Source organism: Musca vetustissima, unplaced genomic scaffold (genome assembly GCF_032173495.1).
Source record: "Musca vetustissima isolate MV318-11 ecotype Yass unplaced genomic scaffold, APGP_CSIRO_Mvet_v1 utg313335, whole genome shotgun sequence".
NCBI classification, from domain to species: Eukaryota; Metazoa; Arthropoda; class Insecta; order Diptera; family Muscidae; genus Musca; species Musca vetustissima.
In genome coordinates, this window is record NW_026876652.1 from 1 (window position 1) to 20,167 (window position 20,167).

The window sequence follows — 20,167 nt, forward strand, 5'->3', positions numbered from 1 at the left end:
ATCAACCATACATTGGTTCCTTGGTACGTCAATTACTCAAAATCAATCGATAAAATATAAGGGAGCTATATCTAAATCTTGATCGATTTTCACGAAACTTGGCAGAAGTCACTCTGGGCTTATTTTGGTACTCTATGCCAAATTTCGTGCAAATCAAAATATATATAGGGACTTTGGTGTACCATTTACATAAAATCGGACGAAACTATATATAGGAGCTATATCTAAATCTGGACCGATTTTCACGAAACATGGCAGACGTCACTCTAGGCTCAATTCAGTACGTTATGCTAAATTTCGTGCAAATCGAAAGATATATAGGGAATTTGGGCACCATTTACATAAAATCGGACGAAACTTTATATGGGAGCTATATCTAAATCTGGACCGATTTTCATGAAACTTGGCAGCCGTCACTCTAGGCTTAATTCAGTACGCTACGCCAAATTTAGTGCAAATCGAAAGATATATAGGGACTTTGGTGCACCATTTACATAAAATCGGACGAGACTATATATGGGAGCTATATCTAAATATGAACCGATTTTCACGAAACTTGGCAAACATTACTCTAGACTCTATTCAGTACGTCATGCCAAATTTCGTGCAAATCGAAAGATACATAGGGACTTTGGTACACCATTTACATAAAATCGGACGAAACTATATATGGGAGCCTATATCTAAATCTGGACCGATTTTCACGAAACATGGCAGACGTCACTCTAGGCTCAGTTCAATACGTCATGCCAATTTTCGGGCAAATCGAAAGATATATAGGGACTTTGGTGCACCATTTACATAAAATCGGACGAAACTATATATGGGAGCTATATCGAAATCTGAACCGATTTTCCCGAATCTCACCACACATCATTCTAGATTCAATTCAGTACACTGTGTCACATTTCGTGCAAATCGAAAGATATATAGCCACTTTGGTGCACCATTCACCTTAAATCGGACGAAGATATATATGGGAGCTATATCTAAATCTGAACCGATTTTTCCAAATTTCAATAGGGTTCGTCCTTGGGCCAAATAAATGAGCTGCGCCAATTTTCATCCAATTCGAATCAAAACTGCGACCTGTACATAAGTACAAATAAAAGACATACGTCTTTTTATTGACTCAGGAATTAGTTCACTACTTTCGATCGTTTCTAAATCAAAGTAGTGATGAAGGGCCATCATATAGTCAGCCCCGTCAGACTGTTGAACTTTCTTTATTTTATTTTTTTTTTAATTTTTTCTTCATTCCAGCATTTATTCCTGACAAATTTCGATACTCAAGTTGCAAGTTTAGAGGAGCTACGGGACAATGTAACATTTGCTGTTAATGTTACCGCCATACGTATGAGACAACGTGAACTTGAAAGTGAAGAGGTATGTGTATTTTGTCATCATTTTTTGGAAAGCCAATACAATTTTTATTTCTCATTTATAGGGAAATATTTGGAATGATGTCGATTTACCAACTATGAAATTGTTACCGGATTTAATACACGATGCCGTGATGTTATTTTATTTAGCTGTTAAAAATATTAGTGTCATGTATGAAATCAATCCACCGGCTATACCTTACACCTACGAAGATGGCAATGAAAATCCATGGCCAATGGGTTTATATATAAATCGTGTTATGAAATTTGTAAGTAATATAATCGAATTGGTTTTAAAGACCTCATCAAACCTGGATGAATAATAATTTGAAATTGATGAATCGGGATAATATCTCAAAAGTCATCGATATGTTCGTTTACCGCCCATAATCATATGATGTTATAATTTTTTTTTCGATTCTTAATTGAAGTAATTATCCTGAATTATTTAAATTATTATTGTTATTATTTGCAATATTTCTTAGATTGCCTCCGCCGATGATAGTCACTTCCATATGAGCTATATGCAATTCGATGATGGTGGCCAACGAATAAATTTCACATTGGAAATCTATGAACCGGTAGATAATTATTTAGCTACAGCAGATGGTCATATCAGTCAAAAGGTAGTGGAATTGACAAATATCAAAAAAATTGTCTATAAAGTGGCAACACGTATTGGAGAACCGTATTTTATGTTGAAGTAAGCTCCCCGTACAGAGGACAGTTTGGTCTAAAAAATCGTTATATAGGTTTTACATTTTGATTATTTATGCAGATAATTCGTATGGTAAATTGAATAAGGAAAATAAATAATGTGATCATACCAAACTAAAAAGTTTTTGAAATTATACCGGCAATGATCGTTATATACCTTCATCGCATGCCATTGCCAATGTTTTACATTTTGATTATTTTTGTAACAGGCAAAAGGAAACGAGATGGTAGACACTGATAGGGTTTTTGAAATTATATGCTTAGAATGTGTATACAGTCGACTCCGCTTTACTGTAAGTCGCTTAACTGAAAAATATCGGATAAGTGAAATTGATTTCCTGCACCATTACATTTTATCGCTCACAATTTACACCGCATAATTGAAACTTCGCATAACTGAAAATATCGGATAACTGAAATAGCTTTTGGAGTCAAATATTGCAATTTCCTTTTAAATCATACCGCATTACTGAAATTCGTGAGAATGAAGGATATTGACAGAATATTTTGCATTGAGGAATACACATCTTCAAAGCCTATCTTAACAGATATTTTTCCGCAATTCATGATTTGTCCGACGTATGGAACGTGTGTGTAAAGTATATATCAATTTGACATCGAAGAACGTTAAGTTCGTTCGGCCAAACTTTTAAAACCATTTGAAAAATTCGAAAAAAAACTCGGTTCCGCATTTCTACATTTTATATACAAGTAACAAAGATGTACCAAAATATGTTACAGAATGTACCGTTCATAGGGGAAATGTCAAAACGAGGTCCCATATAATTAACACAATTTTGAAGAGGTCGTCCACTTTTAACTACTCTAAGTTTTTATTAAGGCCTTCTAGATGATAATCAATTTTTAAATAGAAACAATGTACAAATATGAATCTATAATGAACAAATTTTAATAAATAAAAATCCTTTAAGCAGTGACCATGCCATCCAGTTTCAATTTCTGTCGTCTATTTTCATAAAATTTGATAGCTACGAATTCTATATAAAATATGAATTATGAAATTTCTAAAACTGAAAAAAAATTTTCGCTTATGAGAAGTTCGGATAATTGAAATTAATTTCAGGTAACCGAACTCCGCTTAAGTGAAAACATCGGATAACTGAAACAAACATCCAGATTTTTTCCCATTTCAGTAAAGCGGAGTCGACTGTAGAATCACTTTGTAAGTCGACTTATGCATGTCCGTCCGTCTGCCCATGTTAAATTGTAAACAATGTACAGGTCACATTTATTATCCGACTTGGATGAAATTTGGCGCAGATAACTTATTTGGCTCAAGGACGAACACTATTTAAATTGGGAAAAAATCGGTTCAGGTTTACATATAACTGTCATATATATTTTCGTCAGATTAAAGGTAAATGGTGCACCAAATTCCCTATATATCTTTCGATTGCCACGAAATTTGGCACAACGTACTGAATTAAGCCTGGAATGATGTATGTTACATTTCGTAAAAATCGGGACAGATTTAGATATAGCTCCCATATATAGCTTCGTCCGATTTACTTTAAATGGTGCACTAAAATCCTTATATATCATTCGCAAGTTTCGATATAGCTCCCATATATAGTTTCGTCCGATTTAGTGTAAATGCTGCACCAAAGTCCCTATATATCTTTCGATGTGCACGAATTTTGGCACAGCGTACTGAATTAATCCTAGAATAATGTGTGATAACTTTCATGAAAATCGGTTCAGAGTTAGATATAGCTCCCATATATATTTTCGTCCGATTTTACGAACATGGCGCACCAAAGTCCCTATATATCTTTTGATTTGCATACATTTTGGCACATCGTACTGAATTAAGTCTAGAATGAACTAAGTCTAAAAATCGCTTCGGATTTGGATATAGTTCCCATATATATTTTCGTCGGATCTAATAAAAATGGTGCATCAAAATCCCTATATATCCTTCGATTTACACAAAACTTGGCATAGGGTACTGAATTAAGTCTAGAATGATAGAATTTCGTGAATATCGGTTCAAATTTACATATAGCTCCTTGATGTATGTTAGTCCGATTGTAAGTAAATGGTACACTAAAGACCTATAGCTAGGCCGATTGACACAACGTACTGAAGTTATTATAAATTAATCTCTGGCAAGTTTCCTTGAAATCGGTTCATATTTGGTCTTTTGAAAAATCGGCGTCTGTTAGGATACATATGCAAAATATACCTAAAGTGGTGAAGGAATGCCCAAAGAATATACCCAAAGTGGTGAAGGATATCATATAATCGGTCCAGTCCGACTTTACTACTTTCCTTACTGGTTTTTATACCCTTCACCACACTGTGGTACAGGGTATTATTATTTATTTAGTAATTCATATATTGTTTATATTTGATACTTAGGATGCTCATATGGGTATATGTGATCTGACCATAACTCAAAAACGTAAAACTGTTGTGGATTTTACGGTGCCCTTTATGCAATTGGGTATCAGTATTTTGGCCTATGAAAAACCAATTGAACAGAAATCCTGGAATGCATTTTTGGAACCATTTACCAATGAAGTTTGGATTTATGTTATGTTTTCGATTTTCATCATGGCATTTCTGTTTCTATTTATGGCAAGGTAAGAAAGAATCTCTTTCCAGGAATCGTTAATATTTAATTTTTTTATGAAATACCCCTTTTGGGAAGTTAACTGTTAAGGGTCACATCTAATCACATTTTATTCCAGAATATCGAAAGGTGAATGGCAAAATCCCCATCCCTGTAATAAAAATCCTGAAGTTTTGGAAAATACTTGGAATGTTTCGAATGTCTTCTGGCTGACAATTGGCTCCATTATGACAGCCGGCAGCGACATCTTACCACGAAGTGCTCCCATGCGTACTTTCAATGCCATGTGGTGGATTTTTGCTGTAATCATTGCAAATTCCTATACAGCTAATTTGGCGGCTTTCTTGACCAACAGTAAAATGGAAGGTGACATTAAGGGCGTTGAAGATTTGGCAAAACAGAATGAAGTGAAATTTGGTACCATTGAGGGTGGCAGTACCTATACATTCTTTTCGGAATCGAATGAAACCGCCTTTCGTTTGGCATACAATATGATGCAGTCACAAGATCCTTCGGTCTATACGAAAAGTAATAATGAAGGGGTAGAGAGGGTGTTGAAAAATAACGGTTCCTATATGTTTCTAATGGAAACCACCTCGTTGGAGTACAATACCGAACGGAATTGTAAATTGAAGATGTTGGGCGAAACTTTCGGAGAGAAACACTATGCCATTGCTGTGCCGTTTGGTAAGTTCGAATAAAAAATATTGCTTAAAATTCCTTTACCAATATAAATTTTCATGTCATTTTCATAAATTCCCAGGTGCTGAATATCGCTCCAATTTAAGTGTTGCCATACTTAAACTTGGTGAATTGGGAAAGTTATTCGAATTGAAGAAAAAATGGTGGGTTAATGAGAACAAAAGTTGTCCCCAAAAAACCAAAGCCAATTCGGAAACAAATGATTTAAATTTCACCGAAGTGCGAGGTATATTTTATACCCTTTATGTTGGCCTGTTCATAGCCTATGTTGTTGGCATTACGGAGTTTTTAATTTATGCCCAACATGTTGCCGTTGAAGAAAAGTTAACATTTAAAGAAGCTCTAACAAAGGAACTGAAATTTGTTCTAAAAGTTTGGAATAACAAGAAACCTGTAACACCTGCCTGTAGTACAGCATCATCATCGCATCGATCCGGTAGTACTGACAAATCGTCGAAGCCGTATGCTATACGTTCGGATAGAGTGAATGGTACAAACGATATGGATGAAAGGAAAAGTATGAAGAGTATGAAAAGCATAAGGAGTATTCGAAGTTTCAAGAGTTTGAAGAGTGCCATTGTTAATACCATAAAGAAAATCTAATCGTATATACTCGCACAATTTTTTTGTTCTTATATATATTTTATTAGAATTTTGAAATAATCTTATAAATAAAGATGAAAAAATTAATATAATATTGCATTACATATAAATAATTAAATTGGGTATATAAACGAGTTGGAGTCACGTTCAAACCATTAAAAAAGCACTTCATTTCTGCCAGGTTGAAATTGCCATACCCACCAGGTGGGTATTAAATATATCTAAAATCAGCCAAGGCCCCGACTTTTGATGTAATAAACATTGGGAAACATGGCAATAAGGTATTCCAAGAAATACACATTTGGGTTTTTATTCTAACATATGAAGATTAATGTTTAAAATTACAGCCTTTAGGTGGAAAATGTTTCTAACACATGGGGACTATGTCCATGTATTGACCTATATAGGCTGTTCAAAATACTTTGAACAGAATTTTGTATTGCAGAAGATTTGATCGTTGGAGTTTTTTAAGATAAGAGTCTTAAATCCCACATGCAACGCTGATAAAATACATGAGAAAAATGTAATAGTTTTGGATTTATTGATCTGTCATTGCAAACTTTTCATAATATTGAAAGTTTCTTTTCGTGGAAGCTGTGTCTACTTTAATGTAAAACAAGTGAAAAAACGACCGGTCCGAACATTGGATACCCTCCACCATAGGTATACTGAAAGGTACTTGAAATCCGTAGGAGGCGGAATGATTACAACATATGGCTACCCTCCATACTGTGGTGGAAGGTATAAAATGGGTAAAAACAGGGTGAGTCAACCCAAGTTTTTTTTATGTTTTTTTCTCGCTTTGTGGCTAAGCCATTCACTGTCTTCGTGCTAAAGTAAAAGTAGAAGCATACACAATGGGGAATACGTCCTTTATGTATTGTTTTTCGAAAATGTTATTATTAAACGTTGCAGACATTTTTTAAACTCGACTTTGAGTGTTTTTTGAAATTTACTTCTAGTTTCAGTGCGCAATCAATAATTTTATTTATAGGATTGTTGTACTCGCGAATCTTAGTAAATCCATATATATAATGTGTATGGCAATATTGCCCATATATATTTTTTCCTGGATAAATGTGTTTTACCAGTCCAGAACCCGGAATGTAAAACTGTAGTCCATTTAGGAGCAAAATGCGGTTAAAACAGTCCCAAACATATCGCATATTAAGGAGTACCGCTCTATGGGAGCTACCTCGAAACATGAGCCAATATTGATAATTTTTAGTGAGGGGATTTTATACTCAATGAATACTAAACATACTAGGAATAATAGAAAAAGTTTAAAGATCAAACTCTAACGTTACGAGCTATAACACACAGTGCCACGACCGCGGCCAAAAATGGTGAAAAGCAACTTCATCGGAGAACAAATTTGTTGATGAGAATTGATAGAAAACACTCTAAGTAGAATATATGTAAAATTTGGTATTGATACGTCAAGTAATTTGGTTATATAGGGGTTCAAATCTGATAATTGTTGGCAAACTGTTTTTTTTTTTTCACCACACTGTGGTACAGGGTATTATGTCTTGTGCATATGTTTGTAACAGGCAAAAATAATCGAGATAGACCCATGGTTCCTTTTGAGAACATACATAGAATCACTTTCTGAGTCGATTTATGCATGTTCGTCCGTGCGTCTGTCCGTCCGTCCATGTAATTTTGTTAACAAAGTACAGGTCGCATTTATGATCCGCTTTGGATGAAATTTGGCACAGGTTACTTAATTTGCCCAAGGAGGAACACTATAGAAATTGGGAAAAATCGGTTCAGATTAAGATATAGCTCCTATATATATCATCGTCCGATTTAAGGTAAATAGTGTACCAAAGTTCCTACATATCTTTCGATTTGCACGAAATTTGGCATAGCGTAATGAATTAGGTTTAGAATGATGTGTGTTAAGTTTCCTGAAAATCGGTTCAGATTTAGATATTGCTCCCACATATATCTTCATCCGATTTAAGGTAAATGATGCACCAAAGTCCCTATATATCTTTCGAATTACATTAAATTTGGTATAGCGTACAGAATGAAGTCTAGAATGATGTGTTTAAAGTTTCCTGAAAATCGGTTCAGATTTAGATATAGCTCCCCTATATTTTTTCGTCCGATTTAAGGTAAATGGTGTACCAAGGTCCCTATATATCTTTCGATTTACATTAAATTTGGCATAGCGTTATGAATTAGGTCTAGATTTAAGGTAAATGGTGTACCAAGGTCCCTATATATCTTTCGATTTACATTAAATTTGGCATAGCGTTATGAATTAGGTCTAGAATGATGTATGTTAAGTTTCGTGAAAATCGATTCAGATTTAGATATAGTTCCCATATATATCTTCATCCGATTTAAGGTAAATGTTGTACCAAAGTCCCTATACATATTTCGATTTGCACAAAATTTGGCATAGTGTACTGAAATGAGTCTGGAGTGATGTGTATTAAGTTTCTTGAAAATCGGTTCTGTATAGTTCCTATATATTTTTTCTTTCGATTTTATGTAAATTGTGCCCTAAAGACCCAAAGTTTGCCCGATTGACACACAATTTTGTACAATAAACTGTAGTTAATATAAGTTAACCTCTGCCTTTCTCATTGAAATCGGTTCAGATTTTATATAGCTTCTACATATATATTTTCGCCCGATTTTACACAAAATTGAAACAAATTTTGCACAACGTACTAAAGTTTTGAAATCGGTTCAGATTTGGATAGAGCTTCTATAGATATTTTCTCCCGATTTTAAGCAATTTTGTCCATTGTGAGAGGCAACCCTATATCTGAACAAATGAGAAATTTAGTATAGTTTGCAGAATTCGACGTCTGTTAGCATTCTTCTGTTGAATATACCCAAAGCGGTGAAGGGTATCATATAGTCGGCCCCGCCCAACTACTGCTTTCCTTATTATTTTTTTTTTTTTTGAAAAATGGGTACATTTTTCTGATGCTAAAATCTTTAAATATTTAAATTAACGGTTATTTTAAAAGTGTTTATTTCGATTGCTTGAGATGTTAAAACTAGGATTTACACTTGTTTTTATGTAAATAGTACTTAGTTCATAAAATGTGTAAAGCAAATTTTTAAATTAGTGGAGTAGAACAAAAAAGTTTAAAAAGGTTTCGTCCTAATTATTTTTTATTTGAGTTGTGAAAAGGGTGTTCTTCAAAAATTAGCTGCGGGGACTTGCGGACTTAAATGTTATTTACGTTTTTTTAATGACCACCTTATTATAAATATGACATATTCATGAAATAGGTAGAAGTTAAGGATTGAATATGTTATGCATACCATAAAAGTTATCAGAAGCGGAGATATAGTCGAATTATTATCTGATCATCATCGAAAATTATAGGCGTTGTCGTTGACCATAACGGGAATCTCATGGAAAATTACAAAGCGATCATCGGTTAATAAATAATATATGAATATGTAAGCACCTGTAAATATTTAAGTGTAACTCTTACATACGAGTACATACGACCATATAATTGGTATCAATTTAAAGGTCAACAACTCATCTTCGATACACTACCGATTTCTCGGGTCTATATCCTTCAGGAAAGTCAGGGTCCATTTGTCCCGCTAAATATTGACCGCTCTTTATCATAACAGGCATCCTTATTCTTTGGCCCAATCCCCTTCTCCATGCACAAAATCGCGGTGTTTGGGCCATAATTGCGGCCTCTGGAGCGACCAGAAAAGCCGACAAAAATAAAGTTTTTGGTCCATTTCATCCCCTAAATATTAACTGATCTCTTCCAAAAACAATAGGGGTCTTCATTGCCCAGATCCCATCCAATCGTGAAGATTGACCCATAACTGTGGCTGTATCGTGTTTACAAATTATAATGAACAGACGGACGGACTTACACACATGTCTAGATCGACTCAGCTAGTCGAGGTATGAGGATCGGTATACTCGAAGGTGGGTCTAGGACCAATATTTCACGGCGTTACAAACTTTTTGGGCTGCACAAAGAGATAATACCCTGACAACATAGTTGTGTAGGGTATAAATATAGTGGTAAATAGTGATTTAATGGTATAGAATAGTTACTTATTATTGCCTATTCAGGGTCATTTGTATGGTAAGCGTTCTGAAACGTCAACTAAACAAACAACTAAATTGCAGCACTTATTATTGTCTTCGTCCAAATTTGCAACACCCTTTGTATGTGAGGTATACCAAATATTGATCCGATCTATTCATTTTTTGTCAGTTTCTTTATGGACATAAGTAGATATAAATTGCCAATTTTCGTTGAAATTGGTCGAAAATTACAGATTTTTTAAGCCAAAAAGTTTGAATTTCTCAAGACCCACTATATGGGATGTATACCAAATCTTGGTCCGATCTATTTTTTGTCAGTCGCTTTCCAGACACAAGTAGATAAAAATTGTCAATTTTCATTGAATTTTGTTGAAAATTAAAGATTTTATAGGCCAAAGGGTAAAATTTTCAAGACCCACTATATGGGAGGTATACCAAATCTTGGTCCGATCTATCCAATTTTCTGTCTGTTGCTCTTTAGGCCCATAATAAGCACTTGTACCAAATTTCATCCTCCTTGATCTTACAAATTTACGCTGATCAAGAATACATATATTTCATAGATTCGAAAATGAATATTTCACTTTCTTTGTTGTATTAGTTTGGATGTAGGCTTTTTAAAAGTAAAAATCGTTTTTAATTTTGATTTTTAATATTTATTGTTTCCAATATTTCGATTAGATTCTCCAATCATCCTCAGGGAATTGAAGAAAGTTTTATTTTTTTTGAGTCAACGTTCTTACTTCAACTTCACTTTCCAATAATCAGACAAGCCAACCATCAACAACAACTTCGGTTGGTAAGTGCGTCTAAAAGCATTAATATGCCGAAAATAGGGCTGTTATTTTGAGGACCAAAACGTGGCCCCATATTTATTATTTTCATATGCCAAAGTACATCCACAATTTAGTATCTATATGAGTTTTAACTAAAGTGTAGATGTATATCGGTACTTCTCTCCGTGGACATATTTTCTACTCTGAACACATAAAATGCAAATTATATCCATTCCGAATGGAATGATGGCTAAAATCTTCAAAACATCTAAATTTCCATAGCTGGCGTTTGCCTAAAAAAATCCAAACACAAACGTGAATGTTTCAACAAATACTGTTCCTAAAACGAAAGAGAGGCGATCGTCTCTTAAATGAATGAAATGTAAATATGATTTTATTAACAAATGTTTTACTTCGAAAAACAAAAACTACCAAATATCCTAAAAAAAGTTTTTATCAAAATTTTCAATTTAGTTAGTCGCAAGATTCGATTGTGTACGGACCGAAGTGTGTGTGCGCGCGAAGGAAACGACAAGTTCACATAATTTACGACACGACAAGTTCACATAATTTATTTCTTAATATAACAAAAAGCCCCCCCCCAAAAAAAAACATGAAATTTATTGTATTACTATTGTGTCTGGCAGCTGTCAACTGTCAAATGAATTTTCCAGAAATTCCCCAAATCAAAATAGGTGGTGTTCTGTTTACAACATCAAATAAAATTATGAAAAATAATAATTGTATTGAAACATTTCCCAAAATAACAGGTGCTTTGTTCTACGACAATGAATTCGAAATTGAGGAAGCCTTTGTGCAATCGATTGAGTTCGTAAACACCCTGAGCAAGGATGAATTTTTACTACAGCCAATCGTCATGAGATTAAATACCTACGACAGCACAATGTTTATTGAAAAGTATGGTTCGTGGCCCATTTTGTTTTGATGTTAGCTTAAATTTTATTTATTTATTTTTTTTTTTTTTGAATTGAATAATTGGAGATAATTTGTTTGAAAGTGAAAATTATTTTTGCCGCCACTATTTCTAGCATGCGACTTATTAGATATGGGTGTTGCAGCTATTTTTGGACCAAGTTCAAGGGCAAACAGTGGTAAGTATTGGTAGCTAATGTATTTGTTGTATTTTGTTGTCACATTGCCTGATTAGTGTTTGATAGAGTTTGAGGTCAATGTCCGGAATAACAACAAAACCAAATAGTGTGTGGATAATTTTGAATGGATATTTAGACGAGTGTGTGTGCTTATTTTAGATCCAAACATGTATTGTTTATATTTTATTTTTGTTTCATATATTTTAATATCAAGTGGTTATGGGAGACAAACTAATTTATATATTTATACTATCTTAAACAGTTGTCATCATATTAAAGCATGAAAATTCCAAATGGCGTAGATAGATAAATTATAATACGATTTTGTTTTACCTTAAAATGAAATAAAACACAAACTCATTGTGGTACGATAGACTAGGGCCAGAGATTTTTTGGCCATAATTAGAGCAGTAGTTTATTAACTAAATAAATATCACATATCACTCGGGGACGCTGATTACAAGTTTGCAAGAAAAACATAAAAAATTAATAGGGAGGATCGAAAATGGCGGTCGCATTTTCTAAAAAAAAAACAAACAAAAAAAAAATGAACACGTTTTATTGATCTGTGGTCATTGATTACAAATGTGAAATCAGATATCCAAAATTGCTGATCAAATATATGAAAAAACCAGTAAGGAAAGTTGTAAAGTCGGACTGGGCCGACTATATGATACCCTTCACCACTTTGGGTATATTCTGCATATGTATCCTAACAAACATCGCGTGTTTGTTATATATCTATATCTGAATCGATTTCAGGGAATCTTGCCAGAGACTAATTTATATTACTTCAGTACGTTGTGCCACTCGGCCTAGCTATGGATCTTTTTACGAAGCTTAGCAACAACATTCTAGATTTAATTAAGTACCCTTTACCAAACGTCATTCTAGACCTAATTCAGTACGCTGTGCCAAATTTCGTGCAAATCCAAATATATATAAGGACTTTTGTTCACCATTTACCTTAAATCGGACGAAACTATATATGGGAGCTATATCTAAATCTGAACCGATTTTTCCCAATTTCAATAGGGTTCGTCCTTGGGTCATATAAGTGAGCTGTACCAAATTTCATCCAATTCGGATAATAAATGCGACCTGTACTTTGTTTAAAATTTAACATGGATAGACAGACGGACAGACGGACGGAAATATTCACCGAAATATTCATTTCCGACCCTGTAAAGTATATATATTTTTGATCAGGGTAAAATTCTAAGACGATATAGCCATGTCCGTCCGTCTGTTGAAATCACGATATCTTCTGAAGGAATTGAGATAGGGTGCTGAAATTTTGCATAGGTTTGTCTTTTGTCTGGAGGCAGGTCAAGTTCGAAGATGTGATATATATTGGTCCACGTTTATAACAGTACCCCCAACTTTCGGGGGTTCTTGAGCGCGTTTTTCAACCGAATACGCTGAAATTAGGTACATTGAGTTCTTATTGGGTACTAAATGTCTGCACAAAAAATTATAAATATAGGTCCACTTTTTCTGGTAGCCCTCATATAACGGTACCTCCTAATTTTCAGTATTTTTGGGGGTTTTGTTCGTATTTTTCCACCGAATTGGCTGTAGTATAGTATTCTGAATTCTTAATAAGTACCAAATCTCTCCACAAAAAGTTATTAAAATAGGTCAATTTTTTAGGATAGCCTCCATATAAGGGTACCCCCAATTTTCGGTATTTTGGGGTTCTTGAGCGCGTTTTTCAACCGAATTCGCTGCAATTTGGTATCTTGTTGTTGTCTATGGTAACAACTCTCCCTACCAAAAATTTTTAATATTCGCCCCCTTTTTGGGGTCGTCCCCATATAGGGGTTATATGGGTTCATGTTAAAATAGTTATATGATTTGTTCCGTTTTTTGGTTTGTTTCTAAGACTCTGTTGTAATCATTTCATCTGCGGAAGATACGAAAAAACTAGAACATAAGGTTCGATAATTAACTATATATATATATATATGAAATGTAACCCGCATTTAGGCCCAGCCCCTGTGTAGGAGGTACCAGAAGGAGTGGGCCGATATTCCCCATGTTCGAACTTGAACTAATTTTGGAAGAAATAATAGGATGGGCAAAGTAGAGGGTATCCAAAGTTCGACCCGGCCGAACTTAACGCTTTTTCTCTTATTTATAGTTCTTATGGATGAACTCGCGGCACATATCAGCTTACTATTTCAAGGGGTGATAAAATTAGCTACGGGGAGGTCAGTGTATACAATTGAGATGAAAGAGGGACCAGATAAGCCTGATCTTTGCCATGTTAATGTCGATTAGAGCCGTTTTATATTTTTGTAATTGACGTAGGGTATAATTGATATTCATAATAACTTGATTTTGAATTTATGTCATTTGTAAACCGTGACCAGCAAGTATATAGAATATTACTGGTGTAAAACTCAAAATATCCAGATTTGAAATTTATAACTTTTTTCCTCTCTACGTTAAATTGACTTTTTGCCAAACAATTTAATTCCTGACCCATTGAAGGATTTTTCAAAGTTTGTCTTTATAGGACAAATTTATATAAAATCGGACGAACATATATAATTGTTATATCTAATTATGTCGAATTTCAGTACCTACTTTTTAAACCACGAAATGGATAAGCCTTTACATATTTTTGGCCGATTTTATTATACCCTTCACCACACTGTGGTACAGGGTATTATGTCTTTGTGCATATGTTTGTAACAGGCAAAAGGAATCGAGATAGACACTTGGCACCTTTTGAGAATATACCTAGAATCACTTGTTAAGACGATTTATGAATGTCCCTACGTCCGTCTGTTGATGTTCAATTGCAAACAAAGTACAGGTCGCATTTATAATCCGATTTGGCTGAAATTTGGTACAGCTCATTTATTTGGCCCAAGGACGAACCCTATTGAAATTGGGAAAAATCGGTTCAGATTTAGATATAGCTCCCACATATATTTTTGTCCGATATACGGACTTTAGACCCTGCAAATCATTCGATTTGCACGAATTTTTGCATAGCGTGCTGAATTAAGTCTATAATGATGTGCGCTAATTTTCGTGAAAATCGGTTCAGATTTAGATATAGCTCCCATATATAGTTTCGCCCGATTTTTGGTAAATGGTGCACCGAAGTCCCAGAAAATCTTTGGATTTGCACGATTTTTGGTATAGCGTACAGAATTAAGTCTAGAATGGTGTGTGCCAAGTTTCATGAAAATCGGTTCAGATTTAGATATAGCTCCCATTTATAGTTTCGCCCGATTTTAGGTAAATGATGCACTAAAGTCCCTATTAATCTTTCGATTTGCAAGATTTTTTGCATAGCGTACTGAATTAAGTCTAGAATGATATGTGCTAAGTTTTGTGAAAATCGGTTCAGATTTAGATATAGCTCCCATATATAGTTTCACCCGATTTTTGGTAAATCGTGCACCAAAGTCCCTATATATCCTTCCATTGCACGAAATTCAATACGCTATGCAAATGTGGATTTATAAGTAAAAGAAGAACTCAAAATGTGGCCGAACATGTGACAAGTTTCGATGAAATCAGTTTAGATTTCGATATTTTGCTTTAAATTTACTTACATAATTTTGTCCCATTGTAAGAAGCAACTCTATATCTGACCAAAATTTAATATAGGTTGCAGAATGACATGTTTAAGTTCATGTTAATGGTCCTTCAAAAATGCGACGTCTGTTAGGATCCCATCTGTTGAATATACCAAAAGTGGTGAAGGGTATCATATAGTCGGCCCCGTCCGACTTTACTACTTTCCTTACTGGTTTTTTATTAAAATTGTACACATAAGGCACAAAAGAAGAAATGTCGTAAAATTTATCTAAATCAGTTATGTATAACTATAACTTACATTATAAATCTTAGGTGCATCATTGCGTGGCGCATCATTGCCAAGTGGCATAGGACACCATATACCGACCTTTGTCTTTTGAGAACAATTTAACTGATATACTTACTTTCGATTATACGTAGATATGACAAATAGATATAATTTTGACTTAAAACACATCATGTTTATGTTACTTCGGAACACTGTGCGGAGATCCTAGGAAGAATAGATCAATAGATGTCATATTTGCACTAAATCTATGCCCTGGATTTGATATAATTTTGTTAAAGATATTACGATCCACAAAGTTTGGATCAGATGAAGTAGTATCGGTTCATGTTAGATTAAAAAATATATATATATGGGATATAGTTAATATTAACTTCATACGCATTCATAAGAATCTTCCCATATTATTTCAGACGTAGTTGCAGTACTCGCAAATATAACTGGTATACCAAACATCCTTTTCGATACCATTATCGAGGAACCTGAGGAACAAAAGGCTGGCCATCAGTTAACAGTGAATGTCTATCCGGCACAACAAATGATTTCCAAAGCCTATTCCGATATTATTCACAACTACGGTTGGAGGAAATTTAATTTGGTCTACGACATCGATGATGGTGATTTAAGAGATTTCTACGCATTTAATACGTTTATACTGATAATGAAATAATTTATTACAGATACCGCTCCGATGAGATTACAGGATATTATTCAATTAAGAGATCTCTATATTGATGCTGTTCGTTTGCGAAAATATCGTAAGGGAGATGATTATCGAAATTTATGGAAGAGTATGAAAGGTGATCGAAGGGTAATTTTAGACTGCCCAGCCGATATATTAGTGGAAATGTTAAATGCCTCGATACCGTTTGATATGACTGGGCAATTTAATGTAAGTTGTGCGAGTGTATGTGTTTGAAATGTAATAATGTGAAAAACTGTTTTTATTTTTTAGCATTTATTTTTAACAAATTTGGAAGATCTGGAAGGTATTTTGGAGCCATTAAGAAATAATGAAACGTTTGCTCTAAACATTACCGCGGTGAGATTTAAAGAGATGCCTACCAATGTAAGTATGATTTTATTTTCATACCCTTCACCGCACTGTGGTACAGGGTATTATGTCTTTGTGGAGAAAATCGGTTCAGATCGCTCCTCTATATATTTTCGTCCGATTTTATGTAACTGATGCACCAAACTCACTAGGATTGTCTGATTGAGAAAATTTGGCAAAGCCTACTGAAATAGGTCATTATTGATATATGCAGAGTTTTTTGGAAATCGGTTCAGATTTATATATAGCTTCGCTAGTTTCGTCTAATTTTAGGTCCTCCCAATATTTGTCCGACTGAGACAACATTTTGCGCTGTATGTAAATGGTGCACCGAAGAGCCTATGGTTGGGAAGACGTGGGTTCAGAGTGATGTGTATTAAAGTTGCTAAATCGGTTCATATTTTCGTCTGATTTTATGTAAATGGTACACCGAAGAGACTACGTCTTTTTCAGATACACGAAATAAAATTGTGCATAGCGCACTGTGCTGCATTATACCGAATGGTACACGCCACGGTTGTTCAATTTTTATACCCTTCATCACACTGTGGTACAGGGTATTATGTCTTTGTGCATATGTTTGTAACAGGGAAAAATAATCGAGATAGACCCATAGTTCCTTTTGAGAATATGCAGGGAATCACTTTCTGAGTCGATTTATGCATGTCTGTTTTCTAGTCTGTCCGTCCATGTATTTTTGTCAACAAAGTACAGGTCGCATTTATCATCCGATTTGGATGAAAGGACGAACCCTATTGAAATTGAAGAAAATCGGTTCAGATTTAGATATAGTTCCCATATATAGTTTCGTCCGATTTAATGTAAATGGTCCCTATATATCTTTCGAGTTGCAATTTGGTATAGCCTACTGAATTAGGTTTAGAATGATGTCTGCTAAGATTCGGTTCAGATTTAGATATAACTCCCATATATAGTTTCGCCCGATTTTAGGTAAATGGTGCACCAAAGTCCCTATACATCCTTCAATTTGCACGAAATTTGACATAGCGTATTGAATTAATGAATGATGTGTGTTAAGTTTCGTGAGAAACGGTTCAGATTTAGATATAGCTCCCATATATATTTTCGGCCGATTTAATAGAAATGGTGCACCAAAGTCTCTATATATCCTTGGATTTGCACGAAATTTGGCATAGCATAATGAAATAGGTCTAGAATGATGTGTGCTAAGTTTCGTGACAATCGGTTCAGATTTAGATATAGCTCTCATATATAGTTTCGTCCGATTAAAGGAAAATGGTGTACCAAAGTCCCTATATATCTTTCGATTTCCACGAAATTTGGTACAGCGTACAGAATAAAGTCTACAATGATGTGTGTTAAGTTTCGTGAAAATCGGCTCAGATTTAGATATAGCTCCCATATATATTTTCGTCCGATTTTAGATAAATAGTGCATCAGTGTCCCTCTATATCTTTCGATTTGCACGAAATTTGCCATATCGTACTGAATGAAGTATAGAATGATGTGTGGTAAGTTTCCTGAAAAGCGCTCCAAATTTAAATATAGCTCCCATATACATTTTCGTCCACATATATATTTCGTAATGCACTTAGTATAACCTATAAGTTAGATATAAATGCTGCACCGAATTTCCCAGGTGGGTCCGCTTGGCACAAAATTTTGCACAACTTATTGAAGTTATTATGAGATAACGTGTGACAAGTTTTGTTGAAATTGGTTCAGATTTAGATATAGTTCTTATATATAGTTTCTTCAGATTTTAAGTAAAATATGCACCAAAGACCCAAAGATATATAGTTTACATAACCTAGCATGTGGAAAGTTTTATTTAATTCTGTGACAAGTTTCGATGAAATCGGCTTAGTTTTTGATATAGCTTGTATACATATTTTTGTCCTATTTGAAGTAAATGGCGCACCAAACTCTTCATGTTTATCAGATATGTATCCAAATAATCAACGGATATCCGATTGATACATGCTTTAAATTGATTTACATAATTTTGTCCCATTGAAAAGAATCAACTCTATATCTGACCAAGTGAAAAATTTTGTATAGGTTGCAGAAAGACATGTTTATGGGTCCAATTTCATTTTACTGGTTCTTCAAAAATGCGACGTCTGTTAAGATTCATCTGTTGAATATACCCAAAGTGGTGAAGGGTATCATATAGTCGGCCCCGTCCTTACTGGTTTTTAGAATGAGATATATGTTTTTAATTTGGCGTAGGGCACCGACGTATACAGGAGACCAATAGATAGATCTTTGAATAATGTACATTGGTCCACATTTTACTATAACACAATTAGGTCCAAATTTACATAAATAGTTTTTCTCGGTATGCGTATGGGGTTTTTTAATAGAATCAAATATCTGTGAAGATCACACATTTACTTTCGTCCGATTACATTTCAAAGGTCCTCTAAAGATAATATGTCGGTTCTATCTACAGGTTATTGTATAATTAGATTCGATTTTAAGGATCCAAAGTGGTGAAGGGTATCATATAGAGTTTGGTAGGAGAAGTATGGCAAAAATAATTTTAGAATGAGAAATATGCTTTTAATGTGGCATCGAGCACCGCCGTATACAGGAGACCAATAGATAGATCTTTGAATACTATACATCGGTCCACATTTTACTGTAGCTCCCATACACCAAACCGATGATTATAATTTGGGCAGATACTACCTATTTTCCAATTTAAGCTAATTTTGTCCAACTTAACTGTGGTCCAAATAGTCATATTTTTGTCGTATCAAAGTTTATAAAACCCCATTAATCTTAAGATACTATGGTCAAGAAATGCCCATATTATAACAACAGCGTCTCCTGCTTATGCCCAAAGTGGCGTAAGTAATTATTGGACTATTCCCACTTTGATACGTTCTTATCTGGTTTAATATATATTGCTGACATAAAAAATATTTATTTTTTATTAATATTTTATTCCCTTTAGTTGCCAAATTTAAATCAAGTTAATAATGAACCAAGCCAAAAGTTATTACCCAAACTAATACACGATGCTGTGATGTTATACTATTTGGCTCTAAAAAATATAACCACACACTATATTATAGAGGATCCTCCTCAGTATACTTGTGAGAATTTAGACTTCAGTGGTGAAATGGGTCGTTGGCCTTTTGGCGAATACATTCGGAGGATAATGGGCCAGGTAAAACTTTTCAGTTTTTTTTTTCAAGCCATAACCACAATCTCATTCACATAAAATAAAATTACAGGCATCATTTCTAAACGATAGTTACTTTCATTACGGATCCATGCAATTCGATAACTATGGTTCTCGTACTCAATTTGAAATGGAAATCTATGAAC

The 20,167-nt window shown here is 34.3% G+C and overlaps 1 protein-coding gene across 1 annotated transcript; it reads left to right on the top strand.

Moving 5' to 3' along the window:
• Nucleotides 1-1,263: 1,263 nt before the first annotated feature.
• On the top strand, nucleotides 1,264-20,006 carry LOC133321212 (glutamate receptor ionotropic, kainate 2-like; the record flags this gene model as incomplete). Its single annotated transcript, XM_061530300.1, has 12 exons — nucleotides 1,264-1,386; nucleotides 1,448-1,651; nucleotides 1,868-2,085; nucleotides 2,377-2,392; nucleotides 4,482-4,705; nucleotides 4,814-5,382; nucleotides 5,459-5,914; nucleotides 11,604-11,756; nucleotides 16,206-16,409; nucleotides 16,473-16,684; nucleotides 16,748-16,861; nucleotides 19,791-20,006. Coding segments are annotated over 12 exons (2,709 nt in total), but the record flags the coding sequence as incomplete, so codon positions are not given.
• Between the last annotated feature and the right edge of the window lie 161 nt (nucleotides 20,007-20,167).